The 19,816-nt window shown below is 40.4% G+C and overlaps 1 protein-coding gene across 1 annotated transcript in view; it reads right to left on the reverse strand.

Moving 5' to 3' along the window:
• Positions 1-19,816, reverse strand: part of LOC133463632 (serine/threonine-protein kinase 32C-like) — a 209,542-nt gene that overhangs the window by 13,909 nt on the left and 175,817 nt on the right. The window contains 1 exon segment of the mRNA XM_061745276.1: positions 1,602-1,727. Coding sequence (XP_061601260.1) covers positions 1,602-1,727 — 126 coding nt within the window.

Raw genomic sequence — 19,816 nt, forward strand, 5'->3', positions numbered from 1 at the left:
ACGGCGTGATTAGAAACACCGGCACGCACACGGAGCTCACACAAAGACGTGATGTGATCCAGGAGGCCAAAGAGAGGAACGGACAAACGGCAGGAGTAGGCCTGTGTTGAAAAAATCGATTTCCCAATTCTCATATTAATTCCTAAAAATTGATTCATATGTCTAAAGATCGATTTTTTTTTCTTTTATTTATTTATGTATTTTTTTTTTTCATCATTACATTACAACTTTTGGTTATTCTTTTGTTTATCCCCAAAAAAGGAATGTTTTGTTGGACACGAGAATAACTGGTGCCATGTTTTTGTCTTTAAATATGTTTAAAGGTATGAAAACATTAAAGTGTTAGGTTATAATTGCATAAATTGTCTATATTTCATTACTTTATATACTGTCTTGGGGTTACATTTGCCAAAAATGCTAAAAACCAAATGCTCAAAAATTAAAAACCAAAATAGACCGAAAATGGAACAAATAAAAACGGAATGTGGGAAAAAATAAATCAGCATTCTGGGAGCTGATTGGTCCTTACAGCATCATTAGCTGCAATACTTTGTGCTGAATCTCAATATAATACTAGTAGTAATATTTTGCATAACTACAGTCATATAATTCATGCAACAGCTCAAAAAACAGTTTTAATAACACTAACCCAAATCAATATCGGAATCGAATCGAATCAGATCGAATCAAATCTTGATAATTGATTCTGAATCTTAAGAATCGGAATCGAATCGATTGTTGACATTTGAATCGATCCCCAGCCCTAATTGGCAGCTAATGATGCTGTAAGGACCAATCAGCTCCCAGAATGCTGATAGAACTGCTTTCAGAAACATCGTGGGTCAGAATTACCAAACAGATCCAGGGAGGAAACAGAGACGGATGAAATCGGTTTTATTTTTTCCCACATTCCGTTTTTATTTGTTCCTTTTTCGGTCTATTTTGGTTTTTAATCTTTTTATTTGGTTTTTAGCATTTTTTGCAAATGTAACCCCAAGACAGTATATAAAGTAATGAAATATAGATAATTTATGCAATTATAACCTAACACTTTAATGTTTTCATACCTTTAAACATATTTAAAGGCAAAAACATGGCACTAGTTATTCTCGTGTCCAACAAAACATTCCTTTTTTGGGGATAAACAAAAAAATAACCAAAAGTTGTAATGATGAAAAAAAAAAAAGACATAAAAAAAATAATTAAAAAAAATCGATCTTTAGACATATGAATCGATTTTTAGGAATTAATATGAGAATCGATTTAGAATTGGGAAATCGATTTTTTCAACACAGGCCTACTGCCAATACTTGCTGTTGAATCTCAATATAATACTAGTAGTAATATTTTGCATAACTACAGTCATATAATTCATGCAACAGCTCAAAAAACAGTTTTAATAACACTAACCCAAATCAATATCGGAATCGAATCGAATCAAATCTTGATAATCGATTCTGAATCTTAAGAATCGGGAATCAAATCGATTCTTGACATTTGAATCGATCCCCAGCCCTAGGCAGGAGATGCTTGCATGCTCATTACGACCAGTCTTATGCTTCGAAATATTTATTGCAACGTTAAAATCACTCAACACTGACATTAGGGACGAATCCAGCCTCCATCTTCTTCTCAGAGACGGCGTCCCAGTTGACGTCAGCGAGGTACGGAGACGTCTGCATGTCAGACAGGCTGGAGAAACGATGCTCCGGGTTGACTGTCAGCAGCTGGCAGGAAAAAACACACACACATTATATAGTTGAGTTGTAATTACACTGAAATTACTATTCACTCTAATTAAAAAGAGAATGAGCTCTGTTGGAGTGAATTACACTGTTTTTAATTGAATTGAGACGATTTCCTTCCTCAGTGAAGCACCCTGGGATGACTTCTGCTGCGAAAACGCTCCCGTAAAAATAAACTGGATAGACGTCACTGACACCAGCCATCCAGGTGGAAACATCACCCTCACAACTTCTCTCCTCATCACGCACAGCCACATAAATCAAACACTGTGTGACTTTTTAAATTTATTCTGCCATCCAGTCTAAGAAGATAAAGAAAAAGAAAAAGGAAGAAAAACAACCACAAGCGAGTGGCTCGGAGGTCTGGGACAAAAACAAGAAAAACAGATGACTTAGTAATCCCTCTCAGCTTCTCATCTTGCCAAAAAAATAAAATATATTGCTGTATATAAATATATATTTGGGGTGACATCATGAGCTCTCAGGATTTATTTCAGGAAAACCCTGAAACTGCCAATGAATCTAGTCGGCTGACTGTTGCCGTCAATGACAATGGCTGCGTTTCCCCGATTGTTAAGAAACTCTTAAGCGCTAAGAGCTTCTTAAGAGCACTTTAAAAGAAGGATGTGTTTCTCAGAGTCGTTTCACTGGAAAATGGGAGGAGTGGTAGCCTAGTGGTTACAGAACGGGGTCTAGAGGACCCGGGTTCAACCCCTGGATTGCAACCAAGGTCAACCCTTAACCCTTACTGATCCCCGGGCGACGTGCAAATGGCAGAACACTGCTCCTAGTTCTAGAGATGGATTAAATGCAGAGAATACATTTCCCCATTGTGGTAAAATGTATTTATTATTTATTAAAGGAGACCTATTATGAAAAACAGGTTTTTTCTTGCTTTAAGATATATAAAGTGGTAGTGCGTGATATCGGACGCTCTCTGTCCATCTCCCTCCAGCAGCTGCCACTTTATTGAGGTTTTTGTAGTGAAATGAGGAGGAATCATAGAGATAACTTCTCATTTCAACTAACTGGATCAGCCGTTCCTCATCATGACTGTTTCCTACAGCGCTTTCAACCGGCTTTCAACACGAGTGACAGGAAGAAAATAGAAGCAGGGCGTCCGACAAATGTTCAGCTCAAAACGGCTTCGCAGCGCGACACGGCCAGTTAGGACAGTCCAATAGAAAATAAAGCAATGGAATTGATTTTGCCGCTGGCGCTCGCTCGCATCGCATGCAGTTAGGACACGGTAATTCCGCCGGCCGGAGCTTCCGCCATTTTATCGTAGCGGTGTATGGCGTCATTCAGGCAGCCAATCAGCACAGAGCCTCATTATCATAGCCCCACCCACTCAGAATCCCTCATAGATAATGAGGTTAGAGAATGGGAAGATAAAGACATGGTTTAGAGGCTGAATTCCTAATTTATTTAGCAAAAACAATCACAAAACAATTTTTAAAATAGACATTTGATCCCATAATAGGTCCCCTTTAACTAAGATCCCCCGAGTGATTGGTGTCGTGGATGGCACACTGATCCTGATCCACCATCCCTCCTTGGTGGATCCGTGCTGGATTGGGAGGAAACATTACGCTGCCATCCACACTCGTGGCCAGGAGGCGCCAACGACAGCCTCGTGTGAGCAGCTGTGGGGCAGAATGCTGGCAGAGGAAAGTTCGGCAGGAGCATCTTCCTCGGGGACAGTGGCTACTCTCTCCAGAGTCACCTCCTGAACCCGACAACCAACCCAGAAACACCACAGGAGAGGTTCAATGAGGTGTGGGGATCCTAGGGCGTTGTGTGTGATTTATAAGCTGATAAAGGGGTGGGTGATCGATTTGCCTGGCATGGTTGATTTAGTTTCAGCACCACGGCGGTGGACAGCTCCCACTAAGAGCTTCTTAAAGGGGACCTATTATGGCATCTAATACCTATTTTAAACAGGCCTTGAATGTCTTAAAAACAAGCTTTTGGTTGTTTTAGCTAAATAAATGAGAAATTCTGCCTCTGAGCCATGTCTTTATCTTCCCATTCTCTAACCTCATTATCTATGAGGGATTCTGAGTGGGCGGGGCTATGATAATGATGCATGTACTGATTGGCTGCCTGAATGACGCAATACACCGCTACGGAAAAATGACGGAAGCTCCGGCCGGCGGAGTTAGTTGTGGGCGTGGTTTTACGCATTGAAGCCACATCACACTGGATGGCTCATCCGGGCGGCTGTACAGACACTGCAGAATTTGGTTGCTTTCCTCCTTCTCTGAGTTGGCAGGCTGAGGGGAGACCACTTTATATATGTTAAAGCAAGAAAAAACCTGGTTTTCATAATAGGTCCCCTTCAAGAAGCTTCTTTGGCAGGATCTTAAGAAGGCAGTTAAGAAGGCAGTTAAAAACGCGTCTGGGAAACATACGTATCTTAGCGCTCTCTCTTAGACCAGGGGTCGGCAACCCAAAATGTTGAAAGAGCCATATTGGACCAAAAACACAAAAAACAAATATGTCTGGAGCCGCAAAAAATGAAAAGTCTTGTATCAGCCTTAGAATGAAGGCAACACATGCTGCATGTTTCTATATTAGTTATAACTGGGTCCTCGGCTGCAAAGGAGGAAGATTTTTTTTCATTATGCACTTCGAGAAAAAAGTCGAAATGTCAAGAAAAAAGTTGAAATGTCGAGAAAAAAGTCGAAATGTTGAGAAAAAAGTCAAAATTTCGTGAAAAAAGTTGAAATGTCGAGAAAAAAGTAAAAATGTCGAGAAAAAGTTGAAATGTTGAGAAAAAAGGCAAACATTTCAACTTTTTTCTCGAAGTGTATAATGAAAAAGAAATCTTCCCCTCTCAAATATTTTTTCTCCTGCATGGCCCTGACACTCTTCCGTACAAATCTTCGTTAACAGAAATGTTGAACTGTAATATTTATTCTACACATTTTTACAGCATTGGAAAACGTTCAGAATGTTATGTCATGTTTCCTACAGAAACCATATTAAAACAAAAAATATATTTCCCTCTCCCATCGATTTCCATTTTCAAACATTTTTGAAAAAGCTCCAGGAGCCACTAGGGCGGCGCTAAAGAGCCGTTTGCGGCTCTGGAGCCGCGGGTTGCCGAGCCCCGTCTTAGACGAACCCTTGTTAAGAGACTTCTTAAGTCCTTCACAACGATGGATTTCTGGGAAACGCAGCCAATGTTGTTGCTCCATTTCACTTCACATTCATGCACATGAACATACTAAATTATGCTTTGTGAATAAACATTAGTTTTAGAACTATTGAAGGAAGAAAATCATTTATACATTTTAGGAATCTTATGATCTGCGGAGGGCAACGGCATCCATGTGGAGGTGACGGGTTCAGAATAAAAATCCTCGGCTCTGGTTCTTATTTTAAGCATCTGATAGAGAAGTGGGAGAGACGGGAGCTGCACACCAACACAGGAGCACCTTTGCTTGAAGAAAATGGTCAGTGGAGTAGTCGAGATATAGATTTATAGATTTATAACATAAATATTTATCAGACATGTGTTTTTATTTATAAGGTCTTAAAGGAGGAAAACATTCCTGCTCACCTCAAAGACTATTTCACTACAAACTCTCAGGTCCAGACTTATATTAGATCTGCATCCTCCAAAATGTGTTACAACCAGGGGTAAATATGCACTACGGTACAGGGGGGTCAAACTATGGAATACATATTCCCATTTAGCAAAAAAATGCTTCTCTGTACAAGGTTTTAAAGGATGTCTGAAACACCACTTAATTTTTGTTTTGTAAACGGAACTGCTCTGGCATAAGTAATGGCTGTACTGACACATTTTATCGTCTTGTGTAATCTCCTTGAAATTATGTTTTGTTTGTGTTCATTTGGTTTGTTATTTAGTCGTTTATTTTTTGTTTGTTTCGTAAATTAAATTGTACTCTTTATCGTTATTCATATATCCGATCATTTTTCTTTTGTGTAAATTCTTTGTAATCTTCATTTATTTCTATCATCTATAGATTTCTAATTGCTCATTTGTATATATTTTTTTATAAGTATGATATTAAATTTGATGTTAACTATAGGTCGCAAGGGGTGTTTGAACCGGGCGACCGCACGGCACGGGGCCTCGCGCTATGGGCCGTTTTTTTTTTTTTTTCCATTTTTTTTTTTGTTTTTTTTTCCCTTATAAATATCAACAGTCACGTTCCATTACAGACCTAAATGTGTACTAGTCTGTGCATATCAATAAATATATGTGCAATGATGCGCGTGTCTGTTGTGCAATACAACTGTGTCAGACCAAGCGCAGACACAAGCTGCTCTGATCCAGACAGTGGAGTTGGAACAAACTGTCATACAATGTCGAGAGAACAAGACAGATTCAGGAAATTTCCATCAGGGAATGAAAAAAGAAAAAAACTAAAGAAATTGGAAGAGTTTAATGCCTCTCTGAAAGGCTCGTTTGATAAATTTGTTACAAAAATCACCGATCCGACCGGGTCTCAAGCAGCCGCGGGGCGTCGAGGCAAGAGATGATGATGAGGCAGGGGAGGGTTTCCAGTATTTTGCTAATTGGAGAGTTAAAATTGCATATAGACACCCGATCCGACCCGAAAAACCCAAAAATTTTGGGCCCCCCCCCGGCCATTTCGCACAGGGCCTCGCAAATCTCCCAGACGGCTCTGGGTGGAGGCATTTGTGTAATTTTTAACTGTGCAAATAAATAAATCTAAATCTAAAATCTAAGTCTAAATCTAGATGAGGCCATTATTAAACCATTATTCTGCAAAAGGCTTTTAAGATGAAAATAACATTTCTTGTAGTATTGCATAAAACATCTTTTTTTTTTAATTGTTTAATTATAAAACAAAATACAGCAACAACATCAAATTTGGGGGGTGTTACTGAGGTGGAGGTGTGTGTGTAGACTGGCCTCTTACACTCAAGCTGTGATGCTTCAGCAGCTCTGATTACAGACATTAACTCAGCCAGACTACGTGCAGGGTCTAAATCCGGCCTTCCTCCACACACTTAAGTCATAGCATCAATCATTAGAGCAGCGTCAGCTCCAGGAAAGGCCAGTCAAAGGAGAGTCAAGCCCGTCCTCTTCAGTGCAGCGCGAATATCAAGAGTTAAACGTAGAAAAAGCTGCTGTGCTGTCAACCAGAAGGTCCTGTTGTTCAGGGAGCAGTTTTCACATGAAGATTCATGATGATGTAAATGAGAATAGTACCCAGAACCTGATTCCTGATCCCAGGACCGATACCAAAGGTCATGGATCATTGGTTTTCTTAACCCAGATCTTGCCCTCGATTATACTTGTTTTTCACTCTCATCCAAGAAGCAGAAAAACTAAATTGTAATGGAATAATGATGAAATATACAGGACTGTCTCAGAAAATTAGAATATTGTGATAAAGTCCTTTATTTTCTGTAATGCAATTAAAAAAACCAAAATGTCATACATTCTGGATTCATTACAACTGAAATATTGCAAGCCTTTTATTATTTTAATATTGCTGATTATGGCTTACAGTTTAAGATTAATATTCCCAGAATATTCTAATTTTTTGAGATAGGCTATTTGAGTTTTCTTAAGCTGTAAGCCATGATCAGCAATATTAAAATAATAAAAGGCTTGCAATATTTCAGTTGATTTGTAATGAATCCAGAATGTATGACATTTTTGTTTTTTTAATTGCATTACAGAAAATAAAGGACTTTATCACAATATTCTAATTTTCTGAGACAGTCCTGTAAATATAAAGCATGATGTTAAAAAAAAAGTCAAACTGCTGATTAGCTCTTGTAAGAAAAAAAACAACAAAACAAAACAGACGTGATGTGTTGTTTCCTGTAACAAAAACTCTTTTTTTTTTCCCCCGATACAAGAGAAATAATAACATTTTTATGATAGTAAGTGACATTTCTGGGTCATACGATCACAGGAGACTTGACCAGGATTCCTCACTCAGACTGCAAATGTAAAAGATGAAGCGTGATTTGTGTTCAGTTGCAGGAGTACCGAGTCCTTCTTGGATGCCTCCCAATGTGGGAGCGGGTAAAAACAAAGAATGAGAGTCGGCAAATACTCGTGAGTGCTTTTGCTTTCATGTTTAGTGAAGTTTAATGGAGTAGTCGAGGCGGTGATGGGCGCCACTCGCTCTTCTCTGGGTAGGGAGGGAAATTAATTGAAAGTGGCACGTGTCTCGGTGCAGGTCTTTGTTAGAATACGTTTATGTTGTGGTCGATGATAAGGTTGTTCAATAGTTTTTGGAAGGGCCTTAGCTGTGTGGCCTGATCAGAGTTGGTAGTAATGAGTTACATTTACTCCGTTACATTTACTTGAGTAAGTTTTGGGAAATGTTTTACTTTTACGAGTAGTTTAGAATCACTATACTTTTTACTTTTACTTGAGTAGATTTGTGAAGAAGAAACTGTTCCTCTTACTCCGCTACATTAGGCTACGTTGAGCTTTTATCCACGTACGCGTCAATCTCATGACATCACTGGGTGATTCTTTGGGAAAAATGTTTGTTTTTGCATGTTTTGTCACATTTACACAGACTCAAACACACACAGAGTTTCTATGAGTTCATGTTTGTTCTAGTTCTGCCTGGTTAAAAAAGAAAAGTACAAAGGCTTGAAATTTTGTGCTACTTGTGCTTAATTTATCTTTTTTATTGTTATCATTTTATTTATTATATTATGTATTAAAGTACTTGAATTTACTTTAAGATTATTTTAATTTAAGCTATTTTTATTAATTTAATTTAATTTTATTATTTCATTGATTTAATTTGAAGATGATTATTGTGGCAGAGTGGAGGAGCTGCAGCCACTCAGGCTGACGGGACACAGGTGTGGCCCGTCAGCCTCTCCACCCTGCCAGCCTTATAAGGGTCAGACGGAAGCTGAAGCTGCTGAGTGATGCTGTGCTTGTGCACGTGTGGGTTTTTGCTTCTGGCGAAATAAAAGGGTTCTGCACTAAACTTTGTGTCCTTTCTATCCTGTCGGTCGGGCCCCGTAGCACTCGCCGTGCTACAATTATTTTGTACTTTTGTCTGTTTGAATGGTTGTGTTAAAAAAATTAATCAGACGTTACTCAACAGTTACTCAGTACTCAAGTAGTTTTTTCACCAAGTACTTTTTTACTTTTACTCAATTATTTGGATGACTACTTTTTACTTGTACTTGAGTCATATTATTCTGAAGTAACAGTACTTTTACTTGAGTACAATTTTTGGCTACTCTACCCAACTCTGGGCCTGATAGAAATATGAGCTCTGGAGGTTTTTTCATAGACTTGACCCAGGTCCATCTTCCCGGGGGTCTGATTACAGCCGCGTTCAGTATCATTCCCTCTGGTATCCATCAAGCCACATCCAAACTGGAAGAAGAGAGCTGGTCTGTCCACTGGAGTGACAAGAGTTCATCCATGAGGGCCTTGAAGCACTTTAGACTTATTAAAAGGTTGTGACAACACCCTGATCAAAGTCCACGGCCTCCGTCCAGGACGGCTGGAGCATCAGCTCGGACCTGGGGACAAAAGTCCAGCTCCACAAACATGAGTCATCTGGTGGCCTTACTGCCAGCGGTTCTTTGGGCCACCTGGTCCATTACGACGGTGCTCATTATTCTTCTTTACAGCTCGCATACGGGGAACTGACAACCCCCCCTTGGGAAGTGGCTTCTCAGGGCAAAAAGGCGACGTGCCAGTGCACGTCTGTGGAGGACGAGGGACGGTGGTCGCTGCAGCCAAGACGTCAGAAGTTGGATCAAAGAATGAAACATTGTGCCTTATGGCCCTTTTCGACTAGTACCTACTCTGCGCGCTTCTACTCGCCACCCCCCCGTCTTGCGTTTCTCCACTACGGGCCGAGACGGGTAAAGGCTGGCCGAGTAGATACTTTTTCTGTACCTATTCTGCCGAGGTTCCGAGCGTGCTGAGTCGGCCCTGTATTTGACGTCATCTCCCTACACGCCGGTCGGGGATTGGTCGGGGGGCCGTCAGACGTTTGAATCAGGAAACGGGGAGTCAGCGCGAGAACAACTCGCGGCTCGCAGCGATTTTATTATACAGCGCAAACGTCTGTTTCATGATCCAACTCTGAGGTGCAGATGTTCATAAACCTGGGGGCTGAGGAGAGATTAAAAAGGGATGTAGATGGGCGATAAGGAACGACCAGATCCACCAGGCGCTCTGTTTTCTTCTCAGCCGCTCGCGGCTCCAGCTGATTTCTGATCAGCGCCGACACAAACAAAGGGGTTGCGCAATCGAGTACGTCACAGCAGCTTCCCCCCAACCCGCCCACTTCTCACCTGGGTGTGGAAAAACAAACGAAGACAAAGCGGGTGGAGGCGAGACGAGGCGCGACGAGGCGTACCGAGTCGGGGCGCGCTGAGTAGGTACTAGTGGATATGCGCCATTAGAAACATGTTTAACACGGCCACCCATACCAGTAAAATTGACCTTTTTTGGTTTGTGATGCAAAATAAATGATGAGTTAAGGCAACGAAGACTCAAAGATTTTTTTATGGGGAGGGGTGGTGGGGATGTATGAGGCAGAGAAAAAGCATAACCCTGAACAAATGTAGTTGGACAAGGAGGAAGGTTCACACATGTATGATGGTGCGCGATGGTTGGTCAGTGACGCAATCTCACTCCTGAGAGGAACTGGAGAGCAAATAAGTTACTAGTGTGTGAAACTAACTAAGAAGTGTGCAACAGAAGGACACCAGATGAAAAATAACCATCCATTTTCCATACGCGGTTAATCCTGTGCAGCCACGGGGTTCTGCTGGAGCCCATCCCAGCTCATTACAGGCGAGAGGTGGGAGTTACACCCTGGACAGGATCCCAGTCCATCGCAGTCCACCACCAGGAACCATACATGCCCAAACACACACACATCTTGTATACCAGCAGGAAAACAAACAAACAACCTTTTCTAGTTATAAATGTGATGAGGAAGGAGTTCATTTACTCTCTGGTATGCTTTTATCTGACATTCACGGTTGACATGACGACCAGTGAGTAAGAGTGTTGGGACTGGCTGTTTGCCAAGGAGTGGATGAATATAATAATGTTAGCTATGCAAGCTTTCGCTTTAATGACCTCCCAGGAAGAGTCTTAACAAACCGGCTGATGTCAGCTTTGGCCTTTAACACACTCTCAACTTTAAACACTGCAGAATAATTCAGCTCAAATATCAGTGCTAATTGGTGAAGAGTTGAAGTTTGAGGTTGATAACAAAGAAAACACCATTAATGGCTGCAGGGGGGCTCAGACCCTTCCCAGGAGAGGTGGGGCACGCTTGAGAATAGAGATGGGCAAATATATCGAAATGGCAATATATCACGATACTTTGCCGGCCGATTCGATATCGATATTCAAAATTTGAAGATCTTTCTTTTTTCAAATAATAAATCTGTTTCGGACGGTTTGTAAATCCAGTAGTAGTGCAGGAGATAACCAAAACAATCGTTCAGTTTGTGATACAAGCATGAAATTTGGTACACAAATAGCCAAAGGCATTCCAAAAAGAATTGGACGTGGAGCCATCGTGAATTTTCAACATGGCGCCCATGGCAGCCATTTTTCAAAATGGACGCCAGAAACAACTCTTTTTATATGACTTGGGGACATAATATGATATTTTAGACATATTTACCACATACAGTACTTGGTAGATGTCTCTTGGATAAATGAAAAGTTGTCATTTAATATTCAAGATAGCCACCATTTTTTAAAGATGGCAGCCATCATTTGTGTGACTGTCTGATATGGATGATCTTGGTGTCTAATCAGTCATTATTTATGATGCAGAAATCAAATTTGAAACATTGGAATTGTCCAGAAGCTTCCTTCTACCTCAAAACTGAACATGACAACTGTTTCTTTCATGATAAGAGCCATATTAGCCAAAATAAAATATATACCGTCATTTCATGAAAATAGATCTATTATACATTTAAAAAAACGTTGAACTAATAAACCAAAAAAGATCCTCATATCTGCAAGAACTGAACCATCCAATGAATGGATAAGTAATAGAGTGGATGTTGAAGCTCAGCCAGGGCAAACTGGCAACTCATTTCAACTAATCACTCATTAGAAAACACTTGTTTCTGGCGTCCATTTTGAAAAATGGCTGCCATGGGCGCCATGTTGAAAATTCACGATGGCTCCACGTCCAATGGAATGCCTTTGGCTATGTGTGTACCAAATTTCATGCTTGTATCACAAACTGAACGATTCCTATACATTTTATAGCTAAACAGCTGGACTATAGGTCCCATGAATTATCACTGTCATCTGATGTATGTGCAACGATGTATAATGCCTTTTACAGTTTTCAGCCAACTATGTATGACATTGCAATATATCGCAAAATTTGGATATTGCAATATCATATTGTATCGTGATGTGTATCTACCTCAGAAGGTTTGCTTTCCAAAAACAACCATTGAAGAACACATCAAAGTTAAACAGTGAGAGTGTCTTCACACAAAGCAGTCAACTGTCTTCGTCTGGCAACGATATGTGCACGTGGAACATCTGATAACAGACGGAGCTGCTCTATACATCAAACACTCCCCTCTGCTAGAAATGAAGCCAGCTGCTGCACAGGAACTATAGACTTCCTCATTTCCATCTCTTTAATCTCTCCAGCGATGCCTTCATCACTTACACAGTTCAAACTGAGTCACAACATTAGCGATATGTTCGACAATTAAATCAAGGATTTCCTCAAACATAAAAACAAAGACATATATAGTGTTTTAGATATCACGTCCGTATATTCAACTCCCATGTTAATCTAATGATGCATACAGTTAATTCCAGTTCCTTTTTAGCCCTATTAAAAAGAAAGAAGCTCAATGGAAATGACTTGTACACAGTTCTTGATCCATCTAGCAGATACTTCCTGGCTCACCAGATGTTGGTTCAGCAGTGATAGATGGTGATGTGCTGAAACACTACTATGATGATCAAAGGGACTCAAACAGAGCAAGTTATTGGTTCAGAATTTAATGCTGTTTTTCCTTTTTTGTCTTGAGTTCAAGTCAGAACCGTTGCAGTTCTTTGTCTGACCACTAGGGGGCTGCCCCCAAGAGAGAGTCAACTTCCACTGATGTCCAACTTCGCAGCAGAAATAAACTGGTAACTGTTGTACCGTTGACTACTGAGAGTTTGTGAAGGCAGTTTTGCGTTGACCTGGCGGGTGGGGAGGTGAAGAAAAGCAGCCGGAACGGTCTTCATCCCAGGTTGAAGGCTAAGGGCCAGTCTCAATCCCCCCCCTAGTCCTACTTTTCAGCACTACCCCTAAATTTTGCGCGTTCCCATGAGGGTAGTGGTGTCACAATTCCTCTTTGCATGTAGGGCTAGTGGACATAACGAGGGCTAGTGTGTATGAATCTAGCCCTTCACAGCGAGGGATTTCAGATACTGACTTCCCGACCGAGGGCTAGAGAAAATTTCCAAGAATGCTTTACGTCATCATTTGCAGACTGAATCAAACAAAAAAACATGGTGGACATTTGTCATTTTTAGTGAATAAAAATCAATATTTTGAGTTAGTTTCTGCATAAAAATGCGTTTTGATTACATTTCTAGTGAGAAATATATATTTTACTTTCATAATATTCACTCAGTGAATGTACATAATCACTTGCTTGCTCATTGTTGCGTTGTATCTTCAGATCTCGCCAGAATAAAGGCTGATTTATGGTTCCGCGTTACACCAACGCAGAGCCTACGCCGTACGGTGCGCTTCGCCACGTACCCTACGCCGTAGGCTCTGCATCAATTTAACGCGGAACCATAAATCGCCGGCGGCTCTTCTCATCCCGGAAAACATCGGAGCAAATTTCTTAACAGGCGTTATTTGGATAAACTGAGCCCAGGTTGGGGGTTCTTAACGGTTACTTTTACGCCTGAAAAAATATTAAAACTTAATAAAGTGGCATATTAACAGCGCTACAGCTGAAATTAAAACAGCTTTTAGCTCTGGGCTTCCTGATATGGTGTGACGTATGTGCAAACGTAAATACGCAGTCGCTTACGTACCCGAACGTAAACCATGCAGTGACGTAGCAAGTGGTGTCCCAATCCCTAGGGAACATTACAAGGGCCCTACTCATTTTTAGGGCTAGTGGTAGAAAGTAGGGTGAACATTGGGATTGGCCCTTAATGACCCCCTACACATGAATGGAGTCCTTTCTTCCTTATTAGTATAATACAGAATAAAAACAGATGTGTTTCAGTTGTTTAATTCTTCTACTTTAACCCTGCTGTGGTCTTTGGGTCAAAAATGACCCATTCACCAGATATCACATTAGAAAAAAAAACAACCTCTAAATGACCTTTTCTCATCTATAAATTTGGTGACTTTTCCTAAAGTGACCTCAACAGCAGAAACATTAAATATATCCTGTGTTTATTTTTCTATCAGAGCTGTAGAATCACAGTGAGAGTGAATTATACACCACAAACACATGGACTTAACTGTGTGAGTGTGTGTGTTTAACAGAGGAAGAAATGCTACGGATGTATCTCAGAAAAACTACAACTTTCAACTGTATTTCATGTGGATTGTTAGGGCTGATGTTTTGATGGTTAAGGTGCAAAGTAAGCAAGTTCACGGCTGCAACTACAGGAATGTCACTCATCTGTCACCACTGTTACTCTCTTGGTGACAACATGAATCTACACTCAGACACACACAGACAGAGCCGGATTAAATAAATGGACTACACTAGGCAGACTGTGATTTTTGGGCCCCCCTCCAATCGATGTTATTTATGAATTGAAATCTTAAACTTACCAAAGTTACTAATAAAAGTTAATTCACATTTTACATAGCATAGTCATAGTCAAGTTGGTTCTTTGTATTCCAAAATAAGTCATGTGTATATTAAACAGTCTATCAGACTATTTTTTGATTTTTATTATTTATACGTTATTACATCGCTCTATTAAATGCTATTAAATTATCCTTATCTTATCGATTGCAAGTATCATTGTTAAGGTATTAGTACCAGTAAATCACCAATAGGTGTCAGCATTGCTATGTAAACAGAGTAAAATAAGATAAATGTTTTAAGCTATTGAATTTTGCAGAAAATCTTAATTAAATGTGTGGATTAAATTGAATAGTTAAATAAGAAGTCAAATCTACAAAGACCAATAAAATTTGCAGTAAGACAAAGTGTGCTGTAGTATGTATGTCTGTATGTGTATATGTATGTATGTGAATGCGTATGCAGAGCCGTCTGGGAGATTTGCGAGGCCCTGTGCGAAATGGCCGGGGGGGGGCCCTCGAAATGTTTGGGTTTTTCGGGTCGGATCGGGAGTTTATATGCGCAATTTTAACTCTCCAATTAGCAAAATACTGGATACCTTCCCCTGCCTCATCATCATCTCTTGCTTCGACGCGGGGCCCCACGGCTGCTTGAGACCCGGTCGGATCAGTGAATTTTTGTAACAAATTTATCAACCGAGCCTTTCAGAGAGGCATTAAACTCTTCCATTTTCTTTAGTTTTTTTCTTTTTTCATCCCCTGATGGAAATTTCCTGAATCTGTCTCGTTCTCTCGACATTGTGTGACAGTTTGTTCCAACTCCACCCGTCTGGATCAGACTAGCTTGTGTCTGCGCTTGGTCTGATCAGTTGTATTGAACAACAGACACGCGCATCATTGCACATATATTTATTGATATGCACAGACTAGTACATATTTAGGTCTGTAATGGAACGTGACTGTTGATATTTGTAAGGGAAAAAAGGAAAAAAAAAAAAAAAAAACGGCCCATAGCGCAAGGCCCCGTGCGGTCGCACGGTTCGCACACCCCATGCGGCGGCCCTGTGCGTATATATGTATTCGTATATATATGTATGTATACTAAATATAGTAACAATGCACATATATATATATGCCTTAGGTTTATACCGGCATGTTATCAACCATTAATATGTGTGCAGACAAAACAAAAAAAAAAAAGGTTGTCCCTCTGTCTGGGCCCCTCCCCTGTCAATCGTGCCCTAGGCACATGCCTAGTTTGCCTTTAGGTTAATCCGGCTCTGCACACAGATACGTAACATGCATTCATGTATACATGTTAGACCAGTATAGTATTGTAATACCGATGTACTGCAAGCACGAATACCCTGATGTTCAGGTCCCAATCCTAACCCTTGACTACATTGAAGAAAGAAGTGTTGCAATAAACCCAGTTGTGTCCAGGTTTCAGGTGGGTAACACTTAAAAAAATGCAATTAAGTTGCTTTATTTTAGAGATTTATTGGAGGTGGGTCGTTAAAACCACACAAGGGTTATTGTCTAACGTTGCAGGGTGATTTCGTTTCCAGCTGAAGAACTCGTTAGTGCCTTAAAAATGCCTGAAAAGTTGGAGTCCAAACAACATAAATCGATGAGCAGCAGAGCTGAAATAATGACCACGCGTGCGTGCTCGCACCTTAAAATGAATAAAAACCGTTGCCAGAGTCGTTTAATTTGCTCTTGTGACAAAATGTACAAAAAAACAGGTTAAAATGGACCACTGCTCCGGAGAAAAGTGGTCTGGTTGGAGGAAAATGCTGAGCACATTTACTGCCATTTGGCAAAAAGGGAACCGTCTCATCCAAATGGCACATATTCACTTGGGAGATTATAACATTCAGTCTCTGGATCAGTTGAATTCCTTTTTAAGATGAATATTAGTTCACACACAGATACAGATCCTCTGTTCCTCAGACTTCCTGCTGTTTTCTTTCCTCCTCATTTGCCTCGGGGGCATTAACTCCTTTTCTCCCTCCTCGGAAACGGCATTGAACCTTTACCTCCGCCTAAACCCTGACCTCCCTTCTGCATCCCTTCATTCCCCCCGTGTTGCTCCTCTTTCCAGCAAAGACCATCTGTGTCCAGGCAGCAGTGTCACAACCATTTTACTCGCTGATCTATAAACTCACTTGTGACGTGCATCTGTTTGCATCCAAATTATTTTAGACCTAAACTGTTAGTGGGAGGAGTTTAGACCAGGGGTCGGCAACCCAAAATGTTGAAAGAGCCATATTGGACAAAAAACAAATATGTCTGGAGCCACAAAAAATGAAAAGTCTTGTATCAGCCTTAGAATGAAGACAACACATGCTGCATGGATCTATAATAGTTAGAACTGGGGGAATATTTTTTTTTTTCATTATGCACTTCGAGAAAAAAGTCAAAATGTCGAGAAAAAAGTCGAAATGTCGAGAAAAAACTCGAAATGTCAAGAATAATGTAGAAATTCTCGAGAAAAAAGTCAAAATGTTGAGAAAAATGTAGAAATTTTGAGAAAAAAGTCAAAATGTGAAGATTAATGTTGAAGTACAATCATGAGAAAAAAGTCGAAATGTCAAGAAAAATGTAGAAATTCTCGAGAAAAAAGTCAAAATGTCGAGAAAAATGTAGAAATTTCGAGAAAAATGTAGAAATTCTCGAGAAAAAAGTCAAAATGTCGAGAAAAATGTCGAGAAAAATGTGTTGAAGTACAATCATGAGAAAAAAGTTGAAATTTCGAGGAAAAAGTCGAGATGTTGAGAAAAAAGTAAAAATGTGGAGATTAATGTTGAAGTACAATCTTGAGAAAAAACTCGAAATGTCGAGAAAAAAAGTCAAAATTTTGAGAAAAAAGTGGTAATGTCGAGATTAAAAAGGAAAGGAAAAAGGAAGAAAAAAAGAGAAAAAAGGAAAAAAAAGAAAAAATCAAAAAGGAAAAAAGAAGAAAAAAAAAGAAAAAACAAAAGAAAAAAACAAAAAAAGAAAAAAAAAGAGTAAAAAAGAGAAAAAAAAGAAAAAAAGGAAAGAAAAGGTCAAATATTTTTGAAAAAGCTCCAGGGAGCCACTAGGGCGGCGCTCTAGAGCCGTGGGTTGCCGAGCCCTGGTTTAGACCATGTCAGATCTGGTGATGCTGCAGCGGTCGGGATGGTTTTATCTAGCGGGGTTTCTAAAACGTTAACAAGTATGTAAAACACAGACCAAAAGAAACAAGTAAAACCACCTTGAAAGCAGGAACGTGGAGAAGTAGCGTAAAAACAACCCTGAGCCCAAAAACAAACATTACGCTGTGAGAGTTCGTCATCAGGACTCTCCAGGGAAAACTGCTCAACATGGTCCTTTCAACTAGCAGCTTTGATAAAGAGACCCGAGGACTCCGGCACGACTACAAAGCAGTGAGAGACACTGATGTAACGGGCCGGGGTTCCACCGCGGCTCCACGTCGCCGGCCGGCTAATCTGATGCAACCGGGGAGGGAGTTTAGTCTGCAGTTCCTGTGGATGAAGCTTCGCTCCTGCTGATCGTGCATCGGCCTAAGGCAGCGTTTGCTTGTGATGTCGTCAACAAAACAGCATCTGAAACAGGAGGTCGGGGCGGGAACAGCGCCGGCAGCGCCGCAGCTTCCCCACAGCGGGTCAGCTGAAGGTGCTGGGAGCCACGGAGGATCATGATGGGGTCCTTCCTGCAGTCTTTCTGCCCGCGACTTATGGGCAGAGGTGTGTAGTAACGAGTTACATTTACTCCGTTACAATTACTTGAGTAAGTTTTGTGAAATGTTGTACTTTTAGGAGTAGTTTTGAATCACTATACTTTTTACTTTTACTTGAGTAGATTTGTGAAGAAGAAACTGTTCCTCTTACTCCGCTACATTAGGCTACGTTGAGCTGTTACTTTTCTTTTATCCCTTTTATCCACGTACGCGTCAATCTCATGACATCACTGGTGATTCTTTGGGAAAAATGTTTGTTTTTGCATGTTTTGTCACATTTACACAGACTCAAACACACACAGAGTTTCTATGAGTTCATGTTTGTTCTAGTTCTGCCTGGTTAAAAAAGAAAAGTACAAAGGCTTGAAATTTTGTGCTACTTGTGCTTAATTAATTTTTTTATCATTTTATTATTTTATCATTTATTAAAGTAGTTGAATTTACTTTAAGATTATTTTAATTTAAGCAATTTTTTATTTTTTATTCATTTCAATTTATTTTATTATTTTATTGATTTAATTTACCTGAAGATGATTATTTTGTACTTTTGTCTGTTTGAATGGTTGTGTTAAAAAAATAAATCAGACGTTACTCAACAGAATTCATATTATTCTGGAGTAACAGTACTTTTACTTCAGTATAATTTTTTGGCTCCTCTACCCACCTCTGCTTATGGGCCTACGTTGGCCTGGCCCACGAGAGACCACAATGGGTCGAACCTCCACCAGAAGTCCCAGCGGCGCGACGCTAGTCGTGATTTCAGTTCCACATGTGGTTTGAGTAGCAACATTTGAAAAGATGATGTTTGGACAGATTTAATCAGAAATGGTTGTACTGTATATCTCAGATCACCCTGATTTTAAAAACTCTTCACTGGCTCCCTTTTAACTTTAAAGGGGACCTATTGTGAAAAACAGGTTTTCCCTTGTTTTAATATATATAAAGTGGTCTCCCCTCAGCCTGCCAACTCAGAGAAGGAGGAAAGCAACCAAATTCTGCAGTGTCTGTACAGCCGCCCGGATGAGCCGTCCAGTGTGATGTGCATCTACGAGCCAATAAGATTCGGCGCATTTTCGTTACGTAACCAAAATGCAAACCACGCCCACAACTATAAAACCGTGTAACTGCATGCGAGCGTCCGACTATCGACATCGGACGCTCTCTGTCCATCTCCCTCCAGCAGCTGCCACTTTATTGAGGTTTTTGTAGTGAAATGAGGAGGAATCATAGAGTTAACTTCTCATTTCAACTAACTGGATCAGCCGTTCCTCATCAGTGACCGTTTCCTACAGCGCTTTCAACCGGCTTTCAACACGAGCGACAGGAAGAAAATAGAAGCAGGGCGTCCGACAAATGTTCAGCTCAAAACGGTGGCCAGTTAGGACAGTCCAATAGAAAATAAAGCAATGGAATTGATTTTGCCGCTGATGCTCGATCGCATCACATAAAGCCTGAAATATGGTTCCATGTTAAATCAACACAGACCCTAGGGCGTAGCGTCGCCACGTACCCTACGCCGTAGGGTCTGCGTAGGTGTAACGCAGAACCATAAATCATCC

Source organism: Cololabis saira, chromosome 17, assembly GCF_033807715.1.
Source record: "Cololabis saira isolate AMF1-May2022 chromosome 17, fColSai1.1, whole genome shotgun sequence".
Taxonomy (NCBI): domain Eukaryota; kingdom Metazoa; phylum Chordata; class Actinopteri; order Beloniformes; family Belonidae; genus Cololabis; species Cololabis saira.